A 24,576-nucleotide genomic window follows, 5' to 3' on the forward strand; every position below is an offset into this window, starting at 1 on the left:
TAGTTCTTTATTCCATTATTACTAGGTTCCATTATTTACAGTGTTATTGGCATACAGTGGCTCTCAAAGTTTGACCACTCCTGATAGAATACCAGGTTTTGAGATTCAAAAATTTGCCAATGATAAAAGTCATGGTTGTATGGTTGACTCATTATTGAAGAAAACACAACATTCTTTTTTTCCCTCTTTCTTTTCCCAGGGTATAGATGTGAAGTCAATGGGAAGAATATTTGTTGGGTTGGTAAAGTGTGGAGCGTGGGGCTGCTTTGATGAGTTCAACCGTTTAGAAGAAGCTGTGCTATCTGCAGTTTCCATGCAGATTCAGGCCATCCAAGACTCATTGAAACACCACAAAAAAACCTGTGAGCTGCTGGGAAAGGAGGTAAGAATAAAAAAAGTAGAGCCTGACAGATTTGTTCTAAACTACTAAAACACAAAAAGTTAAACAGTTATATTTTGTGTGATTGTGCAAGTTTTTTTTATTATAAAATTGTATATGCTACTTGCTTTTGGTACAGTGCCTTTTACTGATGTTCACCTCAAGTCAAATTCAGCTTTAATTGGTTATTTATTCATTGTCTATTAGTGTTGTTGTGTCTTTTACAATCAGTCAAATAAAACAAAAGGGTTAAAATTACATATAAAAAAAGTTTTGTTATGGAGAAGAGCTTTTTTATTTCGTTCCATTTTCCAGGTGGAATTGGACCCCAACTCTGGGATTTTCATCACTTTGAACCCAGCAGGGAAAGGCTATGGGGGGAGGCAGAAGCTTCCAGACAACCTGAAGCAACTGTTCAGGCCTGTGGCCATGAGTCGGCCAGACAATGAGCTCATTGCTGAAGTCATCCTCTACTCTGAGGGCTTCAAAAATGGAGAAATACTGGGACGTAAGCTTGTCGCAATCTTTAACCTGGCCAGGTAAAAACTATGGAGGGAATTCTTTGTGGTATTGACATTTGTTTTGAAAATGTCCTATTGCAATTATTACTCTGATTTTGTGATTCATTAAGTATTGCAATCATTAATGTCTAAAAGTGTATATTAACTTAGCGAGTATATTTTTCCTAAATGTCCAACCTTGAGAGCTACAGTTGGTGCTGAAGTTAACTGAGACTTTGTGGAAATAAGCCTCTGTTTGTGTATCCAGGGAGTTGTTGACACCCCAGCAGCACTATGACTGGGGTTTGCGAGCGCTGAAGACTGTGCTTAAAGCCTGTGGCAGTCTTCTACAGCAACAGAGGAGAGGTCATAACAAGGAGAGGAGTAAGTCCCCAACTAGCTCTTTTTTTTCTTCTCCAATATTTTTCTGAGGCAATTTTACCTCTCCAATTTCAGAGCATGACAAGAAAATTATAAGGAAATGGTTGCAGCCTTTGCTAATCTCTCAAGAAGTATCCCTTGCTATCCCTAAGCTAAAACACACTTGTGGTGCACAAATCTGTCAGTGACTATCATATTTGAAAAATGTTGCAAAAGCAGAGGGAAATATTTGAAAATCCTATTGAGCGATATGACCATAAATCCATCAACTGCTGAAAGAGAGACATCTTTATTATAGTCAGTCCTACAATCAAATGATATGACTGATGCTTTCTTTCCTTCTGAATTTGAAGTGATTGTAATAAAGGAAGTCATTTGATTTGGAGGATGAATGGAGTTTGGAAGAAACAAAAACAGTAAAAATTGCTACAAGTGTCATGAATTGATGTTTTGACTGATTACACTCCCTAGTCTGCAAATATTAGTTTATGCTATGAGAACAAAGTTAAATAGATTGTTTTTCATCAGTGCCTGAAGGCAGAGGTTTGATTGTCTGACACTTTTCACAGTAGTATAGTCATGCCAGAATCTAATATCACTAAAATACTGACATTAGATGCTGTGTTAGGCAAATGACTAAATTTGTGGCAACTTCAAGAGCATTTTGAAATGGTTTTTTGTGCATCCATGCATATTGCCTGGCTTCTTGTGCAGTCTGGAAAGGTGTGTAATTTGGTTTCAGGTCTGGATAAGTATGGAAATAGAAAATAAGAATATTAAGAAATATTGATTTTCCACACCCCCATACTTTCCTTTACGTTGCTTTGTGGTCTGGTGGTAGTCATGGATGCAACCTTTAGGGTGACAGCCCCATTAAAATGCCTAACAAAGCAGAAATCATATGGACCTAAACATTCTCAAAAACATTGCTGTGGCAGCTTTAAAAATATGTAGATCTTTGTGTAAAATTTAGCTAGAAGAAGAATCATGTCATTCCTCATATACTTTAATAAAATACAATTTTAGTTTCCAAAGACCTTAAATATTTAAGTTAACTGCAGTATCTCCTCTCCTGTTCATCAAACCTCTTGTTAGCGGTCTCGTATACCTGACTGTCATTTTTACTTTTGTTCCACTCACCACTTCCCTAACTTCCTAGTGCTTTCCTCTCTGCCTCTCCTCTAATTCTCTCCTATCCTTTCTCTTTATTTCTTTCCTCCATTCTCTTTGAAATCCCAATGGTCCACTACTCACTTTTTATCTGTCCAACATGCGGCCAGACACTCTACGAGTCTCCAAGGTTGTCTTGTTTGTCTCTGTGTTGTGTGTGTAAAAAAAAATAAAAAATGAATAGAAAAAATAAAAACCGCAATTGCTCCTTCAGGAAAGACAAATGACTTTGGAGAGAACAAAGTATTGACAAACTCTTAAATTATGATAGATTTTTGCAATTTGCACAGTTTTAACAAGGGATGTGTGTAAGAACAAAGGTAATAATGACTTTAGAAGTTAACTCTTTTGTCTTTAATTCTACACCAGCCTTATTTTGTTTTTCTTTGCAGTTCACATGTTTTTAATGTTGTTGGTGTTGTCTCTTTCATCCACAAGCAGTTCAGGAGAGTAATCTGGTGGTGCAGGCACTGAGACTAAACACCATGTCCAAGCTGACATTTGCAGACAGCTCTCGTTTCGACGCCCTGGTCAGAGATGTCTTCTCTGGAGTTAATTTCACTGATGTGGAGGACCAGATCCTGATAGATGCTTTAACACAAGTCTACTCGGAGGCACAGCTGGAACTCATACCCAGCCAGGTGTGTGTTGTACATTCAGAATATTCTGGCTAAACAACAAATGTTTTAAAAAAAAATTAGAAGTCATAGAAGCACTAAAAGAGGCTGATTGTTGACTGTTTCAGCTGAAGAAAGCAATGGAGCTGAATGAACAGCTGAGACAACGTATGGGTGTAGTGATTGTGGGGCCAAGCGGAGCTGGCAAGTCTACGCTGTGGAGGATGTTAAGAGCTGCTCTCAACAAGACTGGCAAAGTGGTAAGAAAAAAATGTTCATCTTAGATTTTCAGAAATTAGTATGCGATTCCATCTAAATTATTAATAATGTATTAATAATCATTATAATAAATAATTTTCTGAGAAAATAAATCATAGGTTTTTATTAACTTCGAGCCATGATCATCAAAAGGAACTGAAATAGACAACTTGAAATATATCGCTTTGCGTGTAATGAATCTTAGCTTACATAAGTTTCACCTTAACTGAAAGAAGTTGAGCTTTTTAATGAAATTCAAAAACTTTAGGTGCAGCTGTAAGTTTAGCATGATCAATATTGGATTTTAACATATTTATGTTGCAATTTATTGTTTAACTTGAAGTAAAATTTTTCAGAAACATCCAGATTTACTATTGTTGAAAAAAATTGGAAGCTTAGTAAGAGAGTTAAAAAAGCAAGCTTTCTCATGCCTGTCATCAAGGTGTGCTTCTTCTGATCTCTGAAGGTGAAACAGTACACAATGAATCCTAAAGCCATGCCCAGGCAGCAGCTCTTGGGACATATAGACATGGACACCAGAGAATGGTCTGATGGTGTTCTCACCCACAGCGCCAGGACTGTGGTCAGAGAACCACAAGGTAAGATGCACCCAAATGCACCGATGTGTGCTGTTTATCAAGACATTTTACATCTGAGATGGAGTTAAAATACTTAATTAAACATTGCCTATTAAATCCTATTTTGACATAATGACGCTAACTGGAGTATGGTACATGCATTGTACTCCTCTTGTTTTCTAGAGGTCAACTCCTGGATAGTGTGTGATGGAGACATTGACCCAGAGTGGGTTGAAAGTCTAAACTCTGTCCTTGATGATAATCGTTTGTTAACCATGCCCAGTGGTGAGCGTATCCAGTTTGGACCCAATGTGAACTTCCTGTTTGAGACCCACGACCTGAGCTGTGCCTCTCCAGCAACCATATCTCGCATGGGCATGATCTTTCTCAGGTCAGGCAGTGTTCAAAGAAAGCTTAAACATGCAGTTGTTTTCATATCTTTTCAATTTCTTAGTTTGTGGTTTCATTTTTTTTTTTTAAGAAGTATTATTTCATTGATTTTGGCTGTGTTAAGTCATTGGTGTGCAGCACTTTGGTGCAATGTTTGCTTCTTTAAAGTGCTGTTGAAACAAAATTAACCTTTCCATTTATCTCTTGTTCTTCCTGCTTGCATCTGTAGTGATGAAGACATTGATGTTGGTGCTTTGGTCAAGTCGTGGATAAGGGGTCAGCCTGAGGAGTGTCGCAGTAACCTAGAAAACTGGCTGGGCGACTACTTCCAAAGAGCTCTGGACTGGGTTCTTAAACAGGCAGGTTACTTCCAATAGACCATGGGTCAAACCTAATAATCTGTGATTCAAAATCCAGTCATTTTTTTCTTTGAGGTTTATTCAATGGTGATAGAATTTTACACACCCAAAAAACTGTGGCTATGTATGCTAGATATAGGTAAACTCCAGACCTGTCCAACTACCGGTGAATGTATTGACTACATTAGTTTTTAATAGCTAACATTCTAGGACAACTGATCACTTCTTAAAAACCAAGACTCACTTCTTGTTGGCATTTATGTCTTGAGTGAACCTTGTATATCTCAGGTTCCATCTTTTTTCTGACCTCCAGAATGACTTTGTGGTGGAAACTAGTCTGGTGGGCACAGTATTGAATGCTTTGTCCCACCTCAATGCTGTGTCTGAGAGAGGAGAGTTTATTGTTGGTCTTCTAAGGGGCCTTGGAGGAAATCTCAATCTCAAGACACGACATGAGCTTGCTAAAGAGGTAAGAACTGTTTTTTTTTCTTTTGAGTCGTAATCTGCAGGTCATAATTAAGCATTCCTGCTTTTTAATCCTGCAGTTGCTGAGCTGGGCAAGAGAAAGTCCACCAGATGCCAGAAAACCACTTGATACCTTCTATAATTCCGACAGTGGCCACCTAGCAGCTTATACATTTCAACGTCCCGAGGAGCTCACCTTGGAACATTTTTTTCACACACATGTTCTACCTGTAATAGAGACTCCTGGCATGCAGAGAGGTCTGCACGGTTTTTCCCCATGGCTTACAGCTCGGCACAGGCAGCCCTTCATGGTGGTTGGACCAGAGGGCTGCGGAAAGGGGTAGTTACACATGCACTACACAAGTGCACACAAACACAATAGGCAGATATGTTTAAGTCATAAAAAACTGTCAAGTGGTTCTCTCCTTTTAGGTTTAATCTGCAGTTTCCTGCACTTGAAAAGGCAGCTTGTTTAAATACCATTTTAATAACAATTATCTTTGAAACTAAGTGCAAAATAGCATTAAGCTATCCAAAGTCAAGTAAACATTAGTTTAGTTAGTTTTAGCTTTTATGTTTTAGATGGTACCATTTAAAAATACACATTTTAACAACACTTTCATAAATGTAGACCATGTTCAACATGAATTTTAAATTTCCTGATGTTTACCAGATTCAGTTTTTTAGTGTGATTTTAGGAGGCAGGTGGAATACTCCACAGTCAAGCAAGTACGGGTCTGAATATTATTAAACACTCCTCCTGTGGGTTTGGAAAAGGGTTTGGGAGTCAGTGCCTGAGGGTACTTGCTGTCCCCTGCAGGTTCTTGCAGAAAAGTGCATCAGTACTTCAGGACCTGATGGTTGGAATTCCACAAATTAGTTTTTCATGGACTCACCGAGAATCCAGCAATTGGGAGATTATTTCACTGATAACGCTTGAAAAATGTTGTCTTATAAGTGAAATTATCTGCCAATGGAACTAATTCTACTTTTCATCAATATGAAGGAATTATTGGCTTAAAACAAGCTATCATAACTTAAAAGTTACTTGTAAGTTAGTTTTGTCTTATTTCAATTGTACTAGGATACTTGCACTAGAAACTAGGCCAAAATTTCCAGATTGTGTTTTTGGCAGTGAAAACTGTGTTTTGGTTGTTTTGCAGTTTTCTGCAAGACAGCTAGTTTGTTCCTGATTTGTGGTGCACAGAAGCTGAATACTTTTGCTCCATGCTGGGAATGCAGAACCAAAACTCCTTAAACTTGTTTATATTTTCTCATATTAACACCATAAATATCTATGTGCTTTATTGGGATTATCTGGGTTACATCAAAACACAGTGACTCATAATATTGAAGTGGAAAGAAAAGGACACATGGTTTTTAACCCCTTAACTGTCATAATGACTTGTGTTCTCTTGTGCCCATTGACTTACATGTAAACATTTTGAGGGGGACAGCTAAAGGGTTTTAAAGATATTTTTTTCTTCTAACAAATCTGTAAAGTGTGGCATGTCTTTTTCTTCACACCCGTGCCACTTTGTTGTGTTGACTCATATAGGCTGAACACAAATACTTGCCACATTTTACAGATTTGTAATGATATAAAATTATGACATTTTTCTGCCTTTCTATTTTTTTCAAGGCAGTTTTAACCAATAGTAGAAAAACTGCATGAAAACTGAAGATTTCTATCTAACATATTAAATAATTTAATTCTCAGGTGACAAAACAGTGTATTATTGAATAAACTTTTTTGTCAAGACTACATATCCAATCAAGATCCCTTTTAAAAGTGTTTTTTTTTTTTTGGAAAGAAAAGGTTAACAGGATCAGAGTGAAGAAGAATTTATTATGCTTTAGAGACAGAGTTGTTTAAATCAAGCCTGAGAAATGACAAAATCACACAATCAGCAACAAAATCAAAGCAACTTTTATTCAAAACTTGACCTTTCTTATGAAAGCACTGACAGCTCAAAATAAGAATGCAATCTGTGTTTACTGCTCTCAAGTGTGAACATGTTCACCAGGAGTTGTTCTGTTAGAAATAATTGCGTCCTCCACCAGGCACTAAAACAACAATCGCCACTCAGTTTGCCTTTTACTCTTAAGTTCAGTCCGTTTTTTATTTATTTTTTTCTTATCTTGTTCTCCTCTGTCTAAAAGGTCGCCATTCCAGATAGGTCACTGGGCTTGTCAATTGATTCCTCAGAAAAATAACAAGAAATTTAGCAACACGCAATATCAGAGCAAAATTTAATCCGCTTGTACATGCAGTCACTTGCCAGATATTGTCTCATCCTCATAAAATATGTATCCTTCCCTTTGGGTCTGCAATTACAAACATTGTCCTAAGATCCAAAGAGACTCTTTTATTAAAAGCAACACAGAGGTAGTTCTTCTCATTCTTGCTCACTGTTCTGACACAATCCAAACATAAATGATACTGAGCTGTGTTAAACGTAAGCTGTATATTTAAACTGATCTGTATGTGATCACTTCTAGCAATACTCAAGTGCTTGAGTGTTTTTATTTGTCCCCTTTTTGTATATTGCTTACTATCTAGCATGCTCCTGCACTACGCCTTTGCCTCACTGCGTTCCACACAAGTTGCCGTGGTTCACTGCAGTGCCCAGACTTCTTCTCGCCACGTCCTCCAGAAGCTCAGCCAGACATGTCTGTTGCTAAGCTCAAACACCGGGCGGGTGTTCAGACCTAAGGACTGTGAGAACCTAGTCCTTTACTTAAAGAATATCAATCTGCCCAAACCAGACAAATGGGGAACCAGTAACCTTATAGCCTTTCTGCAACAGGTAAAGATGATCACAAATATGGAGATCAGCTAATATGATGTTGTCCAATTACATCAGTAAAGTAAAGCCAGTTTGACATAATCCTACAGTAGCACCTCTTTTACTGTTCAATTTTGATCCAGGTTTTGACGTATAAGGGGTTTTATGATGAAAACCTGGAGTGGGTGAGCCTTGAGAATATTCAGGTGGTGGCCTCCATGTCAACAGGAGGTACGGTCGGCACCCATTCACTCACCTCCCGTTTCTCCTCAATCGTACGCATCTGCACCATAGAGTAAGTGTACAACTACTTCCACAGACCCAAAGATTAGTTAATCCAAAGTAACTAATTCATCAGTTAATTTTGAACTTTCTGTTCTATTTCCCTCTGTTACTTTATTCTGCGTCTAGCTATCCAGACAGAGAGCAGCTGCAGACCATCTACTCAGCTTACCTTCAACCAATTCTCCATCATAGCCTGGGGAACCAAGCTGCCTGGGCCAGCACAGGAAAAACGCACCAGCTGGCAGGATCTCTTGTGCAAGTCTATGAGCAGGTATTGAGAGAATTCATGTTTAGAGGTTAATTTTACCTGACTATATGTCAGGGAAAAACATATAGTCATGGCTATGGCTGATTCAGTTTAGATACAAACTAAACTGAATTAGTCGTATTCCTTTAACTCTAAAGATCTAAAAGATATTTAGATAATTTTGGGAACCAGATTACCTCTTTTGACCAAATATTTCTTCAATGAGTGCAAAACAAAGGAATTGACTGATTCAGTTTAGATACAAACTGAATCAACTATAGTGCTTATATGATTTCCTGTTGATGTTTTCCTGAAAAGAATCGGCTTTGGTGTCATGTCATGGCTGCAGGAGTGTAGCCATACCACAACACTCAGAGTTAATCTCATTTAAATGTCAACTAGCTTAAATGGTAACTTTTATGTTTCATAAATGTATTAAAACATCCAACTGATGTGAAGGTGATCCTTGGAAGATTCCCCATATATTAGATTTTAAAGGCTGTGAACAGAATAGTTCTCCTTACCTGTTGTCAAGGTTTGGTTCACTTGGTTTTGTTTTAACATATACTGTTTTGGTTTCTGCCCCTATTAGGTCAGATCAAGGTTTACAGTGGACGACCACAGTCACTACCTGTTCACACCTTGTATCCTCACGGAATGGGTTCTCAGTTTGCTGCGATATGACCTTACTGCAGGTAACTACAGCCAATAGTCAAATTTCACTTAAATCAGCATCTGGTCATGTTATGTGTTTTTGTACTTTTTCAATAAAATGTGGTAAAAAAAAAAAATTGCTTTTTTTTTTTTTTTTTTTTTAAAGTAAATCTTCTACTCTTTTGAAGAAGAAAATACACCATTAATCTTGTTTCGGTTAATAACTTTTTATCCATTTTAGATCTAAAGATTATGATAAACAAAAAAATGTGAATTTAATGACAAGTAATAAGTCCTTGTAGTCATTTCAGGGAAAAAAAATTGCTGTGCAAGATGAAGCTTCAATATATGTAATCATAAAGAAATCTCCATGAGGCTTGGTGTTTGGATACTCAAAATTTTTACCACCTCCTTTTTTTTTCTTTCATTCTTTCTCATCTTTGTTCAGTTCCTCTCTCTCACTTGTCTTGCTCTCCTTCTTTGATCCTCTCTTCCTTCTTCTCTTCTTCTGTTGCTCATTTTCCTCTTTGTCAAATGTATTCCAGCTGTGATAGTCTGATTATTTACTTTAATTAAATGTCGATATACAAAATTCTCTTTTCCTATGATGATCAATTCTTCAACTAAATTTGCATCTTCTTTCCATTTCCCTACCTTGCTGATTACCTTCTTCTTTCTGGTATGTATAAACATTCTTTTCTTTTTTCTGTGATTTTCCTTGTGCATTTGTCTTTGCTGAGTTGGCTATGCACGCATGGTACCATTTTTATTCACTTTTATAACTTTGGTGTTTAAGTCTTTACAATGTGACTTTTTGATAGCAAATTTAAGGCACAGAATCATCTTGTCATCTCGCTACAACATGCATATATAACATACCTAGATCTAGCTGTGTATATGGATATTACATTTAAAACTGCCACCTACGAACAAAACATTTTTCAGACTAGTAACCCCCACCTACACACACCTGCCAGAAGGCCTTCCTACAGTGACATCAGGCTGAGAAAGAGACAGCTGGGAGCCCTACAATAACTGGTTTGAACATTTTCTAACAGCACAGCCTAATGTGGTACACATAGCCCTCAGACACTCCAAATACCAATTTAATGGGGTAAGACGGCATCTGTAGAATCTAAGTCCACTCCACGGCGATACTAGAGGAGTCAGAGCCTAACAAAGACAGTCTCAGTCATCCTGTGAAAAGTTTGTTTTGTGATTTATCAGAAAACAAGCTTCTCTGAGCAAAAGAGCAAAAGAGGATTTAATAGCAAAAGAGGAATCTACTCGTAGTAGTGGTCTGAAAATTATCCATGATTTTTTCTTTTTTTCATTTTAATAATGTCTTTATATGTCAATTTCCAAGTATAAATTTTGTTTCTCTTTAGGACTGAGAGAGTTCTATTTTACTTTTTTTTTTTTACTAAGGTAGCTGCCACAGAAACTCAGTTGGTTAATACTTTGTAACTCATTTTTATGTTGAAATGTCGTACTATTGAGCAAAGCCACAGTTATGGAAAAATCTGGAAAGTATTTTTTTTCTTTTCTGTTTATTTTATTTTAATTAAACAAATGGGAATAGAAGTTAAAAAATTTTTATGATCATAGCAAATCTATTTTGTAAGAACTTTGTAAGTCAAAGTGTGAAAATGTCTTTATTTGTATATCCTCTTCCTTTTCAGCTCAATCCAACTTAACAGACAGCATCTTGGAAGTGGTGGCTTATGAGGGCAGGAGGCTCTTCAGAGACCGGCTGGTTTCTTCTAAAGACATTCACAACTTCGACAACATTCTCTCCTCCATCATTCAGGGAGACTGGGGCTCTGCTGCTCTGGACAACATGAGTGGTATGAAGCAGCTCTTACTTAGCTAAATCATCAGCCGTCATGTTTATTCATAGCAGAAATATGTTTTATACTGGAGATAATTTGTTTCAAGCTGTGCTTATCATGTACATTTACCAAATGCCACTCATGTCTGAAGAATAGCTGTAATGTACAACCTCAGAGTTTGACAGTTTTGCATCTGGCAGTTTTTCTCCTAATGGTCTTTCTACGTTCTGCGAACCTGCAGCAAATTAATCCTTTCTTTCTTTCTTTTCCCCAGTTGATTTGGTTTCTGTAAATCACATGACTAACACACAAAGTGTGTGATTAGTGAAGTATTTTTTCCACTGATTGTGATAAAATCACCCAGTGGTGATAAAATCTAATTTATATTTACATGTTGCAGGTTGGAAGTGTTGGGAATTGGCTATAATGGCAAGGTGTCAAATAAACTTTGCTTGAACCTGCTAGAAAAAAAAAGTAGATCAAGTCATAAATGAAATTAAGAATACAATCCCTTAGTTTCTATACTTTATAGATAATCAAAAACAGCGTGACTGTAATAAAAATTGTACTTACACCATTTCAATCGCACATGTGTAGATATGTTATTAATTGTGTGGACTATTTCTTTCCCTTTCTGAAGATGGTTTCTATGTGACATGGGGATCCTCTGAAGGGCCTGTCATGACTCCAGGCCAGCCTCTGCCTCCTCACGGAAAACAGCTCGGTTGTCTGGGTTCTGCTGATTTGAAACAGGTTATACTGAAGGTATGAACAGGAAAAAAACTAAATATTTTCTGTATCGGCTTGACTGTGCATAAACATGGATTTACGTACACAATTAATCACATTCTTACAACAATGTTGTCATATGCTGCCACTCTACCCTTGTGGGTTACACGTTTGTTTTTTTGTCATTTTCTTTGTTGTTCATCACATTCTTCATTAATTTTATTGTTTGGTTCATGCTTTCCCTTCTAATAGGGAGTTACACTGTACAGTCGTGACAACAAAGAGCTCGACCTTCTACTGTTCTGGGAAGTGTGTGACTTTGTGTCCAGAGTGGATCGGGTCCTGAGTCGACCTGGTGGCTCTCTGCTTCTGGCAGGAAGGAGCGGAGTGGGTCGGCACACCACCACGTGTCTGGTGTCACACATGCACGGATACACCTTGTTCACACCCAAAATCTCCCGTGGATATACTCTTAAAAATTTCAGCAACGATCTTAAGATGGTGAGAGAAGCCTAATTGCCTTGGCTGCTTTATATGAATGTCAAACAATTACTTACATTTTTACAGAATGCTTCTAGAGTTTCTCACAAAATAGCTACTGTGTTTTTGTCTTTTCATAGTAATTAACAGCAACTGTTTTAGCATAAAGAAAAAAAAGTTATTATTGCCCAAAAAAGATTTTGTCTGTATGATTCTGTTGTATTTATACTGACCTTTTTTTTATGTATCAGGTATAACAAATGTGTTTGTGTATGTGACACTTAGGTGATGCAAATGGCTGGTCTGGAAGGTCAGCAGGTGGTTCTCCTGTTGGAGGATTATCAGTTTGTCCATCCAGCTTTTTTAGAGATGGTAAACAGCCTGCTGTCTTCAGGTTTGTATTACATAGTTAGCCTGATCCTTCCATGTGACTCCAAGTATGTTTTTTTTTTTTTTTCTGAAAATGCTAGTTGTGGCATCTAAAGGACTTGAGATGCTTTGTATTAAAGATTAAAAGCAAATCTTAAAAAATGGCTATGGCAACACATTTAAAAAGCTGAGAAAAAGGGAAAAAACATAACAGAAAACTGAAGAATTTTAATACCACTGCATACGCTTGTACATTTATTCCATTATTTGATGAGTGATGAAAAGTGTTAAAAAAATAAAACCTTTACAAAAATGTGGGATTCATGTTTGAACTCCAACCATTGCTGAAACACTCTATCATATTGATTTCTTTGCATTCACAATTTTAAGTTTGTATTGAAAATACCTGGTAGATTTAAGTCAGGTAAAGTCATGTACTTTGGCATTAAAAATGTATAGGAAGCCTTGTTCTGCTCTTTGGACCTGAAACAAATGGTTCTGAATTTAGGTGAGGTTCCAGGTCTGTATACCCCAGAAGAACTGGAGCCTTTGCTTTCATCACTCAAGGATGCAGCATCCCAGGAAGGCTTCACCAGACCTCTCTACGACTACTTTTCTCACAGTGAGTGCAGGATAATAATTACAATAATATTCCATATATCCCCATATTTTTTAAATTTATTTTAATATGTGCTCATCTGTAAAGTATGGACTGCACACTCAACCTCCTTTCTCTGCCAATCTTTGTTACATGTCTTATTTCCTATCACAACTCGTTCTTGTCTTTGATTTTATCTGACTCTGGTCTTCTGTGTGCCCCGCTGTGCGGCGGTATGTGCTGTAGATGCAGTGCTGTGCCACCAAGGCTGAGGTTACTGTGAGAGAATCAAATCAATAGTTCTATTATTGTCACAGTTAACCCCCTGAAAAGCTCCCTGCTCCATTTCACTTTCACTATATTGCTGTAGCAGACTACAGCAATATATACTGAAAAAAATTTATCTTAGACACAAAGTTATTTTCGGCCTGTACCATTTGTGATACGACATCCAATATTCATGTTATTCAGGAATTCAACAGAACCTCCACATTGTCCTGATCATGGACTGCTCCAACTCTAACTTCACAATCAACTGTGAAAGTAACCCAGCTTTCTACCGCAAGTGCTCTGTCCAGTGGATGGAAGGATGGTCGGAGAGCAGCATGAAGAAGGTCAGTGCAGGACAACCAACTAATGCTGAGTTTTTATGCATTTTTAGAATTGATTTTGAACCATAAAATTTAAAAAAACAATGCACAAAGAAAATTTTATTGTTTGCTTGATATGAGATTTGTATATCAGAAACAACAGATATTTAAATGAAAGTAATTTCCAACCCAGAAACCTGATCCAGTTTTTCAAATGGTGAATCTAGTCAGTGACTAAATTCATTAAAAGATATTGTTTTAAATTCACATAAAACTAATATGTTTTATCTATGACTCCAAAGGAACAGATTTATCATTGCTTTCTTTGAAAATCTAACGTTCCCTATTTTGGATTAGATTCCTGAGTTAGTGCTGGCGAAAACAGAACAAGGAGATGAGAATGAAAAAAAGAAGGCAACCAAAAGAAAAATCTCAGGTAGGAGCAGATGGACAAAAATATTAATGTGATATTTTTAAATGATTTAGGACATGGTTCTATTTTTTTGTGTGTATTAATGAATTTTTTTGGGCTATTGTGTCATTTCCTTTTATAAGTTCATCAATGCATGTGCGTTAATTTTTAAGAAATGTGTCTGACACGTCCTTAATTGCTCACTGTCTTAATGGTCCAAAAATAAATTTGGGTTTTTCAAGCTAAAGTGCTTGTAACAGCTGCATCTATGTCTTCCTAGATGTTATTCTTCCATGTTTTGTTTATTTATTGTTTTGCTCTCATTTAACTAAAACACTCTTTAAAATAACGCTCCAGATGTTTGATTGAGTCCCAGTCAAGGTTGATGCATAAATATAAACATAAAGAAGTTTATGATTAAAACCATTTTTATTCTTGAATGTCAGCAGGGTCAGAACCAGAAGACCTGGGTCGTTTGTTCCTAATGGTCCATGAATCATGTAAAGAAAATGGTGCGACGCCAAGCCAGTACATGGCCTTCCTGCACGTGTACACAACACTACACAGCCGGAAGCAAAACCAGCTTACGACAAGACAGCAGCATCTGCAGGTAAGTGTCAGCCAAGCATTATGCACTAAATGGTTTTCCCATCTTTACATCCTTTTCTTTAAGAAAGTTAAGGGTGATGAAACTGAAAAGCTTGTTTGTATGTATTCGACCACCTGGAGTAATACTTTGTAGAAGCACCAGCTTTTCAGATTTGTTCTGAAAAATAGTATAAAACGGTAATGATGTTCAAAACAGTTAAAGTAATAATATGTTGTTTTGATAAAAGGTACTTCTAGGGAGAGTACCTTCCCTAGTAGATGATTAAAACAGATTAATGCAATGTATTCTTTATTTCCTAGAGGATTTGGGATCATGTAATTTTTGCACAATTAGATTTTTGTTAAGACATCATCAATCTTAAACGTTTACAAGTGAGTGTTTTAGTAAGATCCCACATGTTCCCAATTTGCATAAATCCTGATCGTGTCTCATCTATCACATCTCAAGTTAGCTTGTGTCTTCAGGCAGGCGTGTCCAAGCTGAACGAGGCCAAAGCATTGGTTGATGATTTAAAGAGGCGGGCTGCCGAGCAGAGCGCGCTGCTGAAAACCAAACAACAGGAGGCAGATGCTGCCCTGCAGGAAATCACATCCTCCATGCAGGTGTGTTTGAGTGAACATGTATGTTTGTGGCAATCGTTGCTAAGCCGGGCAATTCTCCTCCAGGCTTTCATGTCTTTTGCAACCCTCCTCTTCTCATAATGCACCAAACTTTTCCTGCATTTCCCCTGGCTGTGCCTTCCTGTAGTGAAAACTTTTTTATTTACCTTATGAGGATGTGTGCACTTGTTTGTTTTGTTTCTTCTCATCTCTTGATACTTGTTTCCATTTTGGTTTCCGGGTTCTGTCTTGAGGACAGACAGTTGAATGTAAGAACTGATAAAAAGGAAGCTGAAATTCTTCTGTATTCACTCTGTGGGGAATGTGCATTTTCATTTTGATGGAGTAAGGAGTAAGGAGAGAGAAAAGTGAAAAAGTAAAACAACAAATGTCAGTGGAACCAGTTTGCAGAGAGATAATTAACCACTAGACTTGTCCCCTTGGACTGTAGCAGGGAGGCTGCCTGTGGAGAGCAAGACAGCAGGAGAAAAAAAAAATGAGCTGAGACAACAAGAGGAAAGCTGGAAACACACATCTATTGAGGCTTAATCATAATGGGAACATTCAATCCAGCGTGCAGTAAAGGACGTAAAAGTAGTATGTTAGTCACCTTTTGACTTTGGAAGAGTTCAATAAATTAGATTAATTAAGTGTGGCTGGGCGATATGGCTGAAAAGTGTATCATGATATAAGCATTTCATATCAGTCGATATCGATAATTATTGATTAATGTTTTTGTTGTAAATATCTGAAATGCTGCCAAACATCCTTTTCTGTTTTATCTACAGTTTTTACTCCACGTCGTTGTTTATTTTAAGCAGCTACGAGGAACAGTGGCAAAACTTTAAACTGTTGTTGCGCATGTTACACAACAAGTTGTTGCTGCTGGGTAACCAAAGAGTGAGTGAATTAGTTGATGCCAGTTGCCATGCTTAGCTGGCCGTAAGAGGTTGAGTGGCTATTTCTTGTTCAGTCCTAGTAAAAAGGTATATGTCATTATTAATAGATCTCAAAAAATTTCATTTCCCTTTTCATCCTGAATTGCAATTTCTGTCGTGGTAATCCTAAAACTGGATCCATGAGAAAGGCTTGTATGAATTAAAAATAAAAATTTTCCATTCACTCAATACTCAGCATGGCATCTAAATTCTGGGCATTTTCAGATGACCAACTATTTTAATTTTAATTCTAGCAAGTTTGCCAAGAAGAGTGTTTATTAAGCTAGGATTATCAGAGAAACTTTTTTGCTTCAGATTGTGAATTTGAGGTGCATCTCAAAGGACTGTTAATCTGACATTAGTTAATCTAATATTCAATTAGATTAACTAATATCAGATTACTTAATCTGATATTAACTAATCTGAGTTTGAATAAATTCAAACTTGAGCACTCAATTTTTGCTTTTGTAATTCAAATAAAAAATGTAGAATAATAAGTCTTTGCTGAATGACTGCAAACCTTCACAAGAACTGCATCAGTAATAAGTTGAATTTCAAAATATTAAATATCCCCTTTTTTGTGAAGCACCAAAGTGTATCATTTTAATTTAGAGCAAGTTATTTTTTTTAACAATCCAGAATGCCAGTGACCAGAAGACAGAAATGGAAAAAATCAAAGAGAAAATGGCTCAGGAAATGTCCAAGATTGAAGAGAGAAAAGCCAAAATAGATGATGAGTTGAAGGAAGTTCAAGTAAGTTCTTGGCTGGACTGCCTTGCCCATTACTAGAAAAGCATGCCTTACATTTTCAATGCTAGCAATCTCATCTGCATTATCGCTCACTTAACCATGCTGCCCTGCAGCCTTTGGTAGATGAAGCCAAGCGTGCAGTTGGAAACATCAAGCCTGAAGCTCTGTCTGAGATCCGCTCTCTCCGCATGCCCCCTGATGTCATCAGAGACATCCTTGAGGGAGTACTGAGACTTATGGGCGTCTTTGATACCACCTGGGTCAGCATGAAAAGGTAACTTTTCAACTCCTTACTGACTTCTCTGATACCAGAGGGCTCTCTCTTGCTTCCCTTTAACTCTGTTGTTTTCTGCAGCTTTCTGGCTAAGCGTGGTGTGAGGGAGGATATTGCTACGTTTGATGCTCGTAACATCACCGCAGAGATCCGCCAGAGTGTGGAAGAGCTCCTCAACAGGAACAAGGCTTCTTTCGACCCTAAGGTCAGACAGCCGTAGTTGCAGCCGAATGAGACATAAATGTGTTTTTGGTAGATGTTAGTATTCTCTTGATGCTGTTCTGTTTCTGGGGCTTGGAGGTGACACTGTGACTGCTGTGTCTGAGTTGTTTCTGACAGTAGGTACTGTTTTTGCTCTCAGAATGCAAAGCGTGCGAGTGCAGCAGCTGCTCCTCTGGCTGCCTGGGTCAAAGCAAACGTCCAGTACTCCTTTGTACTGGAGAGAATCGAGCCATTGGAAAGAGAACAAGCTGGTCTTCTGGAGTAGGAGACAAACACACCTCATAGAAACACCTGATATAATTTTAATCAAGCACCTGCTTGAAAATATTATATTATACACATACAGAATGCATAGCCTGCATCAATCCTAAGAAAAACAAATGTATGAGAAGCAATTTTATGTGTGTTTGTGTGTGTTTGTCTATCTGCACAGAAACCTTAAAAAAACAGAAAGTAGGAAGAATAACCTAGAGGACCAGCTCAACAATGTCGGAGCTAAAGTCAACAAATTGAAAGAGAAGTATGATTTTATTTTTTTGAGTGCTTGTGCCACAACCCTAACAAAAAGCCACTGTGGGCAGTGAATTACTGATATCAATAACTTTGTGAAAAACGATCTTGAAATGCAGATAGTACACATCCTACGTCTCTTTGAATCTATGTTGCTTTGAGTTTTACAAAACGAGTTAAGCTGGTGAAATTACATCAGCCCCTCCTTGGAAAAGACAATGTTTGTTTGAAATTCAGATAGAAGTCTCTCTATCGATGCTCTTTTCTTGCATACACCTGTCACTGTTAGTACCACAGATATTGCATTTTGTTGAAAAAAGCGTTGTTATAGCAGACTGTCTTTTATCAATTTCTATTTTTCCCAAAAGCAGTCTTGCACATAAACACATCTAGTCCCAGAACACGTCCTCTGCTTATCTGTTGGAATTAATCTGTCCTCCTTTACCCTCATGTCACATAGTTTCAGTTTACATAATAGATATTCTTTCCAGGTTCATCAAAAGTGTTAGTTATGGATCAGGATGGAAAAGCATTTTTCTCTGTCATGTTTCTGAGATTTGTCCATATTAACCCTCTTTTCTTAGACCTATTTTCTGTTCTTATTTTCTTGTGTTTCATAATTATCTACTGTTTAGTCGTCTAATCAGTAAAATACAAAATGTCTAAACGTTCCAGTGCAAGCCACTGGATATTTTAACACTCTCAGCCTTTGCTAATTAATAACACCAGATAATCCTCCCGAATATTGTTACTTAATATGAATGAGTCTCAATTTCTCTGTCTATCTCCATGTCTGTTTTCTAAATAAAAAGAGATGGTCAGTATAGAAACTCAAAATAACTTTGCTTTTCACAAGGGTTCAAGCAAATTAAATAGTAAGTAAATAATGTATAAAACTACTAAGATGATTCAACTCTAAACTTATTGTTTTAGCCACAAAAATCCTTCCACGCATCATCTAACTCCACACAATCTCCACTCTTCAGGTTTCAGCGTCACACTGCCGAGGCTGCAAAGCTGGAGGCTGAGGTGACTAAAGCTCAGGACACGATCACTGCAGCCCAGCAGCTCATATCACAGCTGGACGGAGAACACACACGTTGGAATGCACAGGTAGCTTGATGCATGGGTGTGCTGACATGCGCACTGCTGTGGGGAGGTTTACAAATGTACTCCAAAAGGGGCTCGTTTACAATGTAAGAAGCAACAGGAGCCGTCAGTGTGAGTGAGCGTGAGAGAGAGACATAGAGGAATGGATCCCGCTGCCTTGGGTCCCCTCTGGCTGTTTTTACTCCTCTCCACAGCATCTGTCTGCGCCTTAATTAAAACACTCAATCTCAGGCTGACACACTCACTCACTCACGCACACACTCCCATACTCTCATGGCCTTTTTCAAGGCAGCAACTTAACTTTCTGAGCACGTATTTCTATACAGTCTCGCTTAAACATATGCACATCGGCACTTTTTTTGCACACTCATCACTAGCTATATGTTAATTTGTTTAAGCTATTTAACTTTTTTCCAAAGAAAGGAGACCCGTACTCAATTAGGCTAATTTTATCCTCCGTTATCATTTGGCATACCACCAAAGTACTTTAAAGGAATCCTGATCAAAACAGAAGTGTGTTGCTGTCATTTAACTGTCCTGCTTTGCTCATTCTCTTCTTTCATTCTCACCTTTCGTTACAATCTTTCCTCTTATTTCTCTCAAATCCCAATTGTGCCTGTGTTTCATACTTTATTAACCTGCTCCTCCGTCTGCTCAGCAATCTTCTCTGTCTTGTTCGTTTTTGTTTCAGATGTCTGAGATACAGAATGAGTTGGACACACTTCCTCTCAGGGCTCTGCTTGCTGCAGCCTTCATCACCTACCTGTCTGCTGCTTCTGAAGATCGAAGGAGACACTGCCTGGATACGTGGATGGCTCAATCTGGATTACAGAGTAAAATACAGAAGTTGTGCCTTTAGCACGCTGTGACCACCATATGTATGAGTCGTGTGCTTACAATTCGCACAAACGCTCCTCCACCCACACATGGCCCAATGCCCTGTGTTGATACATATTGTGAAAGTACTTACTATGCCTTCACTTGCTTAGCAATAATTTAGGTAAAAATAACCTGTTTAATTTGTCAAATTTGAATGATTTGGTGTTATTTATTTAAAGTTGCCATCTTATTCTGTTTTATAACTGCTGACTGCTCTACTTACACGAGGCACTCATTCAAGCGTTCTCACATCCATTTTTTAAATATAATTAATTGCTAGTTAGTGCCCAAAACTAATTATGCTCATAGCTCAAGCACTTCTCTAAAATATCAGGACCACAGTGACAGTAAATGAACATTGACAATTACAGTAGAGTGTCTTACTAGTTTGAATTGATTAATGATCATTCTGTTTTGTGTAAAAAAAAAAAAAAAGAAAAAAAAAAAAAGAACAGAATGTTTCTTTCAGCCTTGTGGGATTGAAAAAAAGATTAAAACTTTTGAAAGAATGAATGAAGAGAATGAGGAGAGAATAATTGAGTTTAACACACATCGCTAAAAAAATGTTTATTGATATGTTCATTTATGAAGTAATCCTTCTTCCTTTGCTTTCTGAATGAAAAACAAACTAAAGTAATCTAAGAAATAATACTAAACAGTGTGTATTAAGCAAAATTGACATTAGTGAGCCTAATATCATTTCATAATGTTACTACCTCATCAAAAACACACATGGGATGCTACTTTGATGTTGATTTTGTTCTTGCATGTTTGAGAAATCCTTGAATCTCCACTGGGTGCCTGAATGTGTGCTCATGCAATGCAAAACCTATTTACCCTAAACCTCTGCATTGGAGCTGCAGTCCCCAGCTGAGACTCCACCTCACAGAGCATAACTCCCCTGAGCCTCCCTCACTCAGCGCCACCAGGCTAACACTTAGCAAACACCTGGTGGAACTGCAGATCTGCTGCGCTTCTCATGCAAACTACATCAGCCCTAAGAATGATTGTAAACAGAATCAGAGGAGCATTGTTGTGATGACCTGCTGAAGGGGGAGTGTTGGGAAGGGTAGGAGGTTCTTAAAGAGTCAGGGGCCAATTTTAAGGCATTTGGTAAGGCTATTGTGGTAAGGCTAGTAAATTTCTTTTCAAGATATACTTGATAAATATAGCATTTTTATAACAACTAAAGGTAATATGGCTACTGGTATGTGCTATAAAATGGCACTGTGTGCCTGAAAAATACTTAACAATGCCCTTTTATAACAACAACAGCATGAAGCTTTAAACAGAACCAAAATACACAAACTGTAGCTAACCATCTCTATTTGTATCTGTTTGTTTATCAGAGTTTGACTTGCGATCGTTCCTGTGCTCAGAGAGTGAACAGTTGATATGGAAAAGTCAAGGACTGCCATCAGATGACCTCTCCATGGAGAATGCACTGGTTATTCTACAGGTAAGACAAATGCCCCACCATGTTCTACAGGCTTTTGGTTTGATAAAATAATATGTGAATTTTTATTCAACAAGAGTTATAAACTAGGTTGTCTCTGAATGTTTATTTGTTTTCTCCAAGGCTGTCATTGGAAAATAAGTAAACCTAAGAATTAAGCATAAATGAAAATGTAAAGTTGTGTCACAGCCAGCCTTCTATTGCACAGATAAACTAGAACTATAATTATGGTCATGAGAAGTTCGATTTGTTCCCTAAATCAAATAGGGAACCGATAATGGACATGTGATTTTAGTGTTGTGACAGATTTATATTTATCTATACACACATTAAAACAGAAACTGGAGAACTTAACAGTGTTTGTATTCATTGCAAAATGAATGCTTTCATCATTGCCTTTCACCTGTCCTCCATTTGCATGTATTTATTTTGTGTGTTGTTTCTACCATTGCTGCCTTCAGATTAATACTCTCAAGTTACAGGTAAGAAGTTGTCCCCTCTTTAGCCCCCATTGTCCGCATCTACTTTTTCTTTTATCTCTCATGTTTTTGCCACCATTAGAAACAGGTCTTTTTTGCTCTTTATGTGGTGAAATATAATTAGAAATGTAAGAAAGGGAGGAAATTTTAGTTTCATTCAACATAAATCTCAACTGATGTAAATTTCTCCATTTAATGTTGATATTTATTGACGTTTTTGGGGACACTTAATGGTTTTCTTCATTGAGCCTGTTTTGACACAGAGCTGAACGCACTACAGTTATATTTTCAGTTTGATCAAAGTTTTCTTTTGAGTATTATCATCTGCTGTCAAATCCGTGTTAGCAGCACTGTTTTGTCAAAAAATTTTATGCATATGAAGGTAATTAAAGTGTAGCTATATTTCATTTGCCTTCAGTTTATGAGACTTAAAAAATCTTTTGTTGTGTGAAATTGCAGTTTTTCATTTTTCTCATCTTTTTACTTGGTTATTTCAGAAAAAATAAAAGAGACAGCTAGTGTCCAGGACAGATGCTTGTAATAGTTTACAGAATCCCTCAAGAGGCATAAAACTGCAGAACTGACAACATGAGAACATTAACCTTCTTTGACTCGATGATTGTGATGTCATTCAAATAGGATGGCGGCACTGTAACAATATTTATGAATTCACAATTGCATAACTCTTTTCCAAATAAGTTTGTCTTATCTTAAAATGTGGTGTTTTATGTGTTTCTCTTGTCAGAGTGTTGCTTGTCCTTTCCTGATTGACCCATCGTCCAGAGCCACAGAGTGGTTACGCACACATCTTAAAGAACAGAGGCTTGAGGTTATTAACCAGCAGGTAAAAATTCACCAAGTGCTTCAGTTAATCCTCTTTTTTTTTTTTTTTCTTTTCCCCTTCATTTCATCTTTCCAAGTTAATCTACTCCACTAAGGCAATATTTAGGATATAAGTTGCTATAATTTATGTAACTTGGGATATCGAACACTTTTGTTGCGCAACGACAACAAAAGAATAACGAAAGAATTTTGAACTTTATTTCTTTGACTAATTGAGAATAAAAACAATTAGTGTTTTATTCAGATTTTTGAGTAGTAGAGCGTGTGCCCCTCATTTACAGCAGGTTTAGTTCTTGACGCAGCCGTCCTGGATTCCTGATCTTGATGCCTTTGCTGCATGTCTTCTCCCCTTCTCTCTGCCCATTTCCTGTCTGGTAACTCTTAATATAGGTTTTAATGTTTATGTGTCTGGTTTTCCAGGACAACAACTTCATGACATCAGTGGAGCTAGCAGTAAGATTTGGTAAAACACTTATCATCCAGGAGATGGATGGTGTTGAACCTGTGCTCTATCCGCTCTTGAGGAAAGACCTCATAGCTCAAGGTATTCACATCCCCAAACTGATACGTTTCTATGATGTCTGCTTCACAGTCTTCCTGTAAGTCAGTAAATGCTGCGTATGCAGGTTAAAAGTGTCAGTTACTTGTAGCTTAAATCAATCAATAAATAAATCAATCAAGTTTATTTGTATAGCAAATTTCAGCAACAAGGCAGTTTGAAGTGTTTCACATCATGAAAACAAAAAAAAAAATCATAACAGTCACCAATTGAAAAATCAGTGACACATATTACATTTTGTCGAGTGCCATCATCAAAATCATCAATACACATCATATATGTTGGTCAGTGTTCCATTTATTATGGTCAAAAGCAACTTAAACAGGTTGGATTTTAGTCCTGATTGATAAGAAAAGTTGCTTAACAATTCTTATGAAGGGAGACATCAGGCATACAATTGAAAATCTGTATTTTCCTTTCTACTGATAAAACGTAGTAGTATTTATTTTAATAATAGTATCTAAAACATGTATTGTTTATTCAGATGTTGTTACACAGATGCACCTGTGTAACAAATAATGAGGATCATTTTCAACAATTGATTTTTATTTATTTAATTTATAGAGACAGATTGGTTAACAATTTTGGGTCAAATATAAAATTCACTGTATGAAAGTGATGGGCTCTGCCCCTTAAGTGTCCACTCATTGATTTTTCCAAACAGCTATTTGTAATATGTGTAGTAAAATCTAACCTCCCAAGAATAAACCTCTACCTGTCCAGAAGTCTCTCTGGACATGCACTGGATGGAATTTAGTTTGCCAACTATAAAACGCCTCCAGGTGGTTTGTGAAAAAAAAAGAAACAGACTGCTGCAGAGTCAGTATCATAGCTAAAATCGTTTAAGACTCAATGAAATTTCCTGCGGAACGGCTGCATCACTGGCGTCATCCACAAAAAAATTATCCCCAGTTTGACAGATTTATTAATTTAATCCCACCAGTTTAACTCCCTCCCGTACTTCCTCATGCAGCTGCTTTACAGTAGAAGGATCGAAAAAAAACCAACAAAAAAACATCACCTGGCATTCTGGCAAGCTAAAGTAGTATGAGTTTATTTACGTAACTAATTAAAGCAATCCAAGCAGAATGTGGTATTTTACTAATTTTCCAGGAGGCAAATATCCATGGAAACCAGTCAGTTAGGAAAAATTGAGCTGGAATATAAACAGATTTGCTCTAGTTCTGAAGTCAATATTCAAGATTTTAAAATTAGTTCCAACCAAACAAACTAAAGAGCCGGACTTGTGTGTTTTGACGAGTGGG

The 24,576-nt window shown here is 37.3% G+C and overlaps 1 protein-coding gene across 4 annotated transcripts in view; it reads left to right on the forward strand.

The window, feature by feature from the left end:
• Window positions 1–24,576, forward strand: part of LOC122832108 (cytoplasmic dynein 2 heavy chain 1) — a 101,008-nt gene that overhangs the window by 22,534 nt on the left and 53,898 nt on the right. Inside the window, exons 38-70 of one of the 4 annotated variants that reach the window (XM_044118527.1) lie at window positions 200–382; window positions 695–918; window positions 1,148–1,263; window positions 2,869–3,071; window positions 3,176–3,307; window positions 3,772–3,904; window positions 4,067–4,274; window positions 4,503–4,632; window positions 4,946–5,101; window positions 5,178–5,437; window positions 7,661–7,907; window positions 8,030–8,181; window positions 8,298–8,442; window positions 9,011–9,113; window positions 10,755–10,919; window positions 11,545–11,669; window positions 11,886–12,134; window positions 12,399–12,507; window positions 12,991–13,104; window positions 13,552–13,694; window positions 14,028–14,106; window positions 14,529–14,692; window positions 15,157–15,294; window positions 16,869–16,982; window positions 17,093–17,253; window positions 17,335–17,458; window positions 17,615–17,736; window positions 17,909–17,995; window positions 18,972–19,098; window positions 19,787–19,928; window positions 21,324–21,433; window positions 22,655–22,753; window positions 23,173–23,296. In XM_044118527.1, coding sequence (XP_043974462.1) covers window positions 200–382; window positions 695–918; window positions 1,148–1,263; window positions 2,869–3,071; window positions 3,176–3,307; window positions 3,772–3,904; window positions 4,067–4,274; window positions 4,503–4,632; window positions 4,946–5,101; window positions 5,178–5,437; window positions 7,661–7,907; window positions 8,030–8,181; window positions 8,298–8,442; window positions 9,011–9,113; window positions 10,755–10,919; window positions 11,545–11,669; window positions 11,886–12,134; window positions 12,399–12,507; window positions 12,991–13,104; window positions 13,552–13,694; window positions 14,028–14,106; window positions 14,529–14,692; window positions 15,157–15,294; window positions 16,869–16,982; window positions 17,093–17,253; window positions 17,335–17,458; window positions 17,615–17,736; window positions 17,909–17,995; window positions 18,972–19,098; window positions 19,787–19,928; window positions 21,324–21,433; window positions 22,655–22,753; window positions 23,173–23,296 — 4,888 coding nt within the window. The remainder of the gene's footprint in view (window positions 1–199; window positions 383–694; window positions 919–1,147; window positions 1,264–2,868; window positions 3,072–3,175; window positions 3,308–3,771; window positions 3,905–4,066; window positions 4,275–4,502; window positions 4,633–4,945; window positions 5,102–5,177; window positions 5,438–7,660; window positions 7,908–8,029; window positions 8,182–8,297; window positions 8,443–9,010; window positions 9,114–10,754; window positions 10,920–11,544; window positions 11,670–11,885; window positions 12,135–12,398; window positions 12,508–12,990; window positions 13,105–13,551; window positions 13,695–14,027; window positions 14,107–14,528; window positions 14,693–15,156; window positions 15,295–16,868; window positions 16,983–17,092; window positions 17,254–17,334; window positions 17,459–17,614; window positions 17,737–17,908; window positions 17,996–18,971; window positions 19,099–19,786; window positions 19,929–21,323; window positions 21,434–22,654; window positions 22,754–23,172; window positions 23,297–24,576) is intronic. The other 3 variants (XM_044118529.1, XM_044118528.1, XM_044118530.1) reach the window with 3 other exon arrangements.

The sequence above is a fragment of the Gambusia affinis genome, linkage group LG06 (genome assembly GCF_019740435.1).
Source record: "Gambusia affinis linkage group LG06, SWU_Gaff_1.0, whole genome shotgun sequence".
Classification (NCBI taxonomy): domain Eukaryota; kingdom Metazoa; phylum Chordata; class Actinopteri; order Cyprinodontiformes; family Poeciliidae; genus Gambusia; species Gambusia affinis.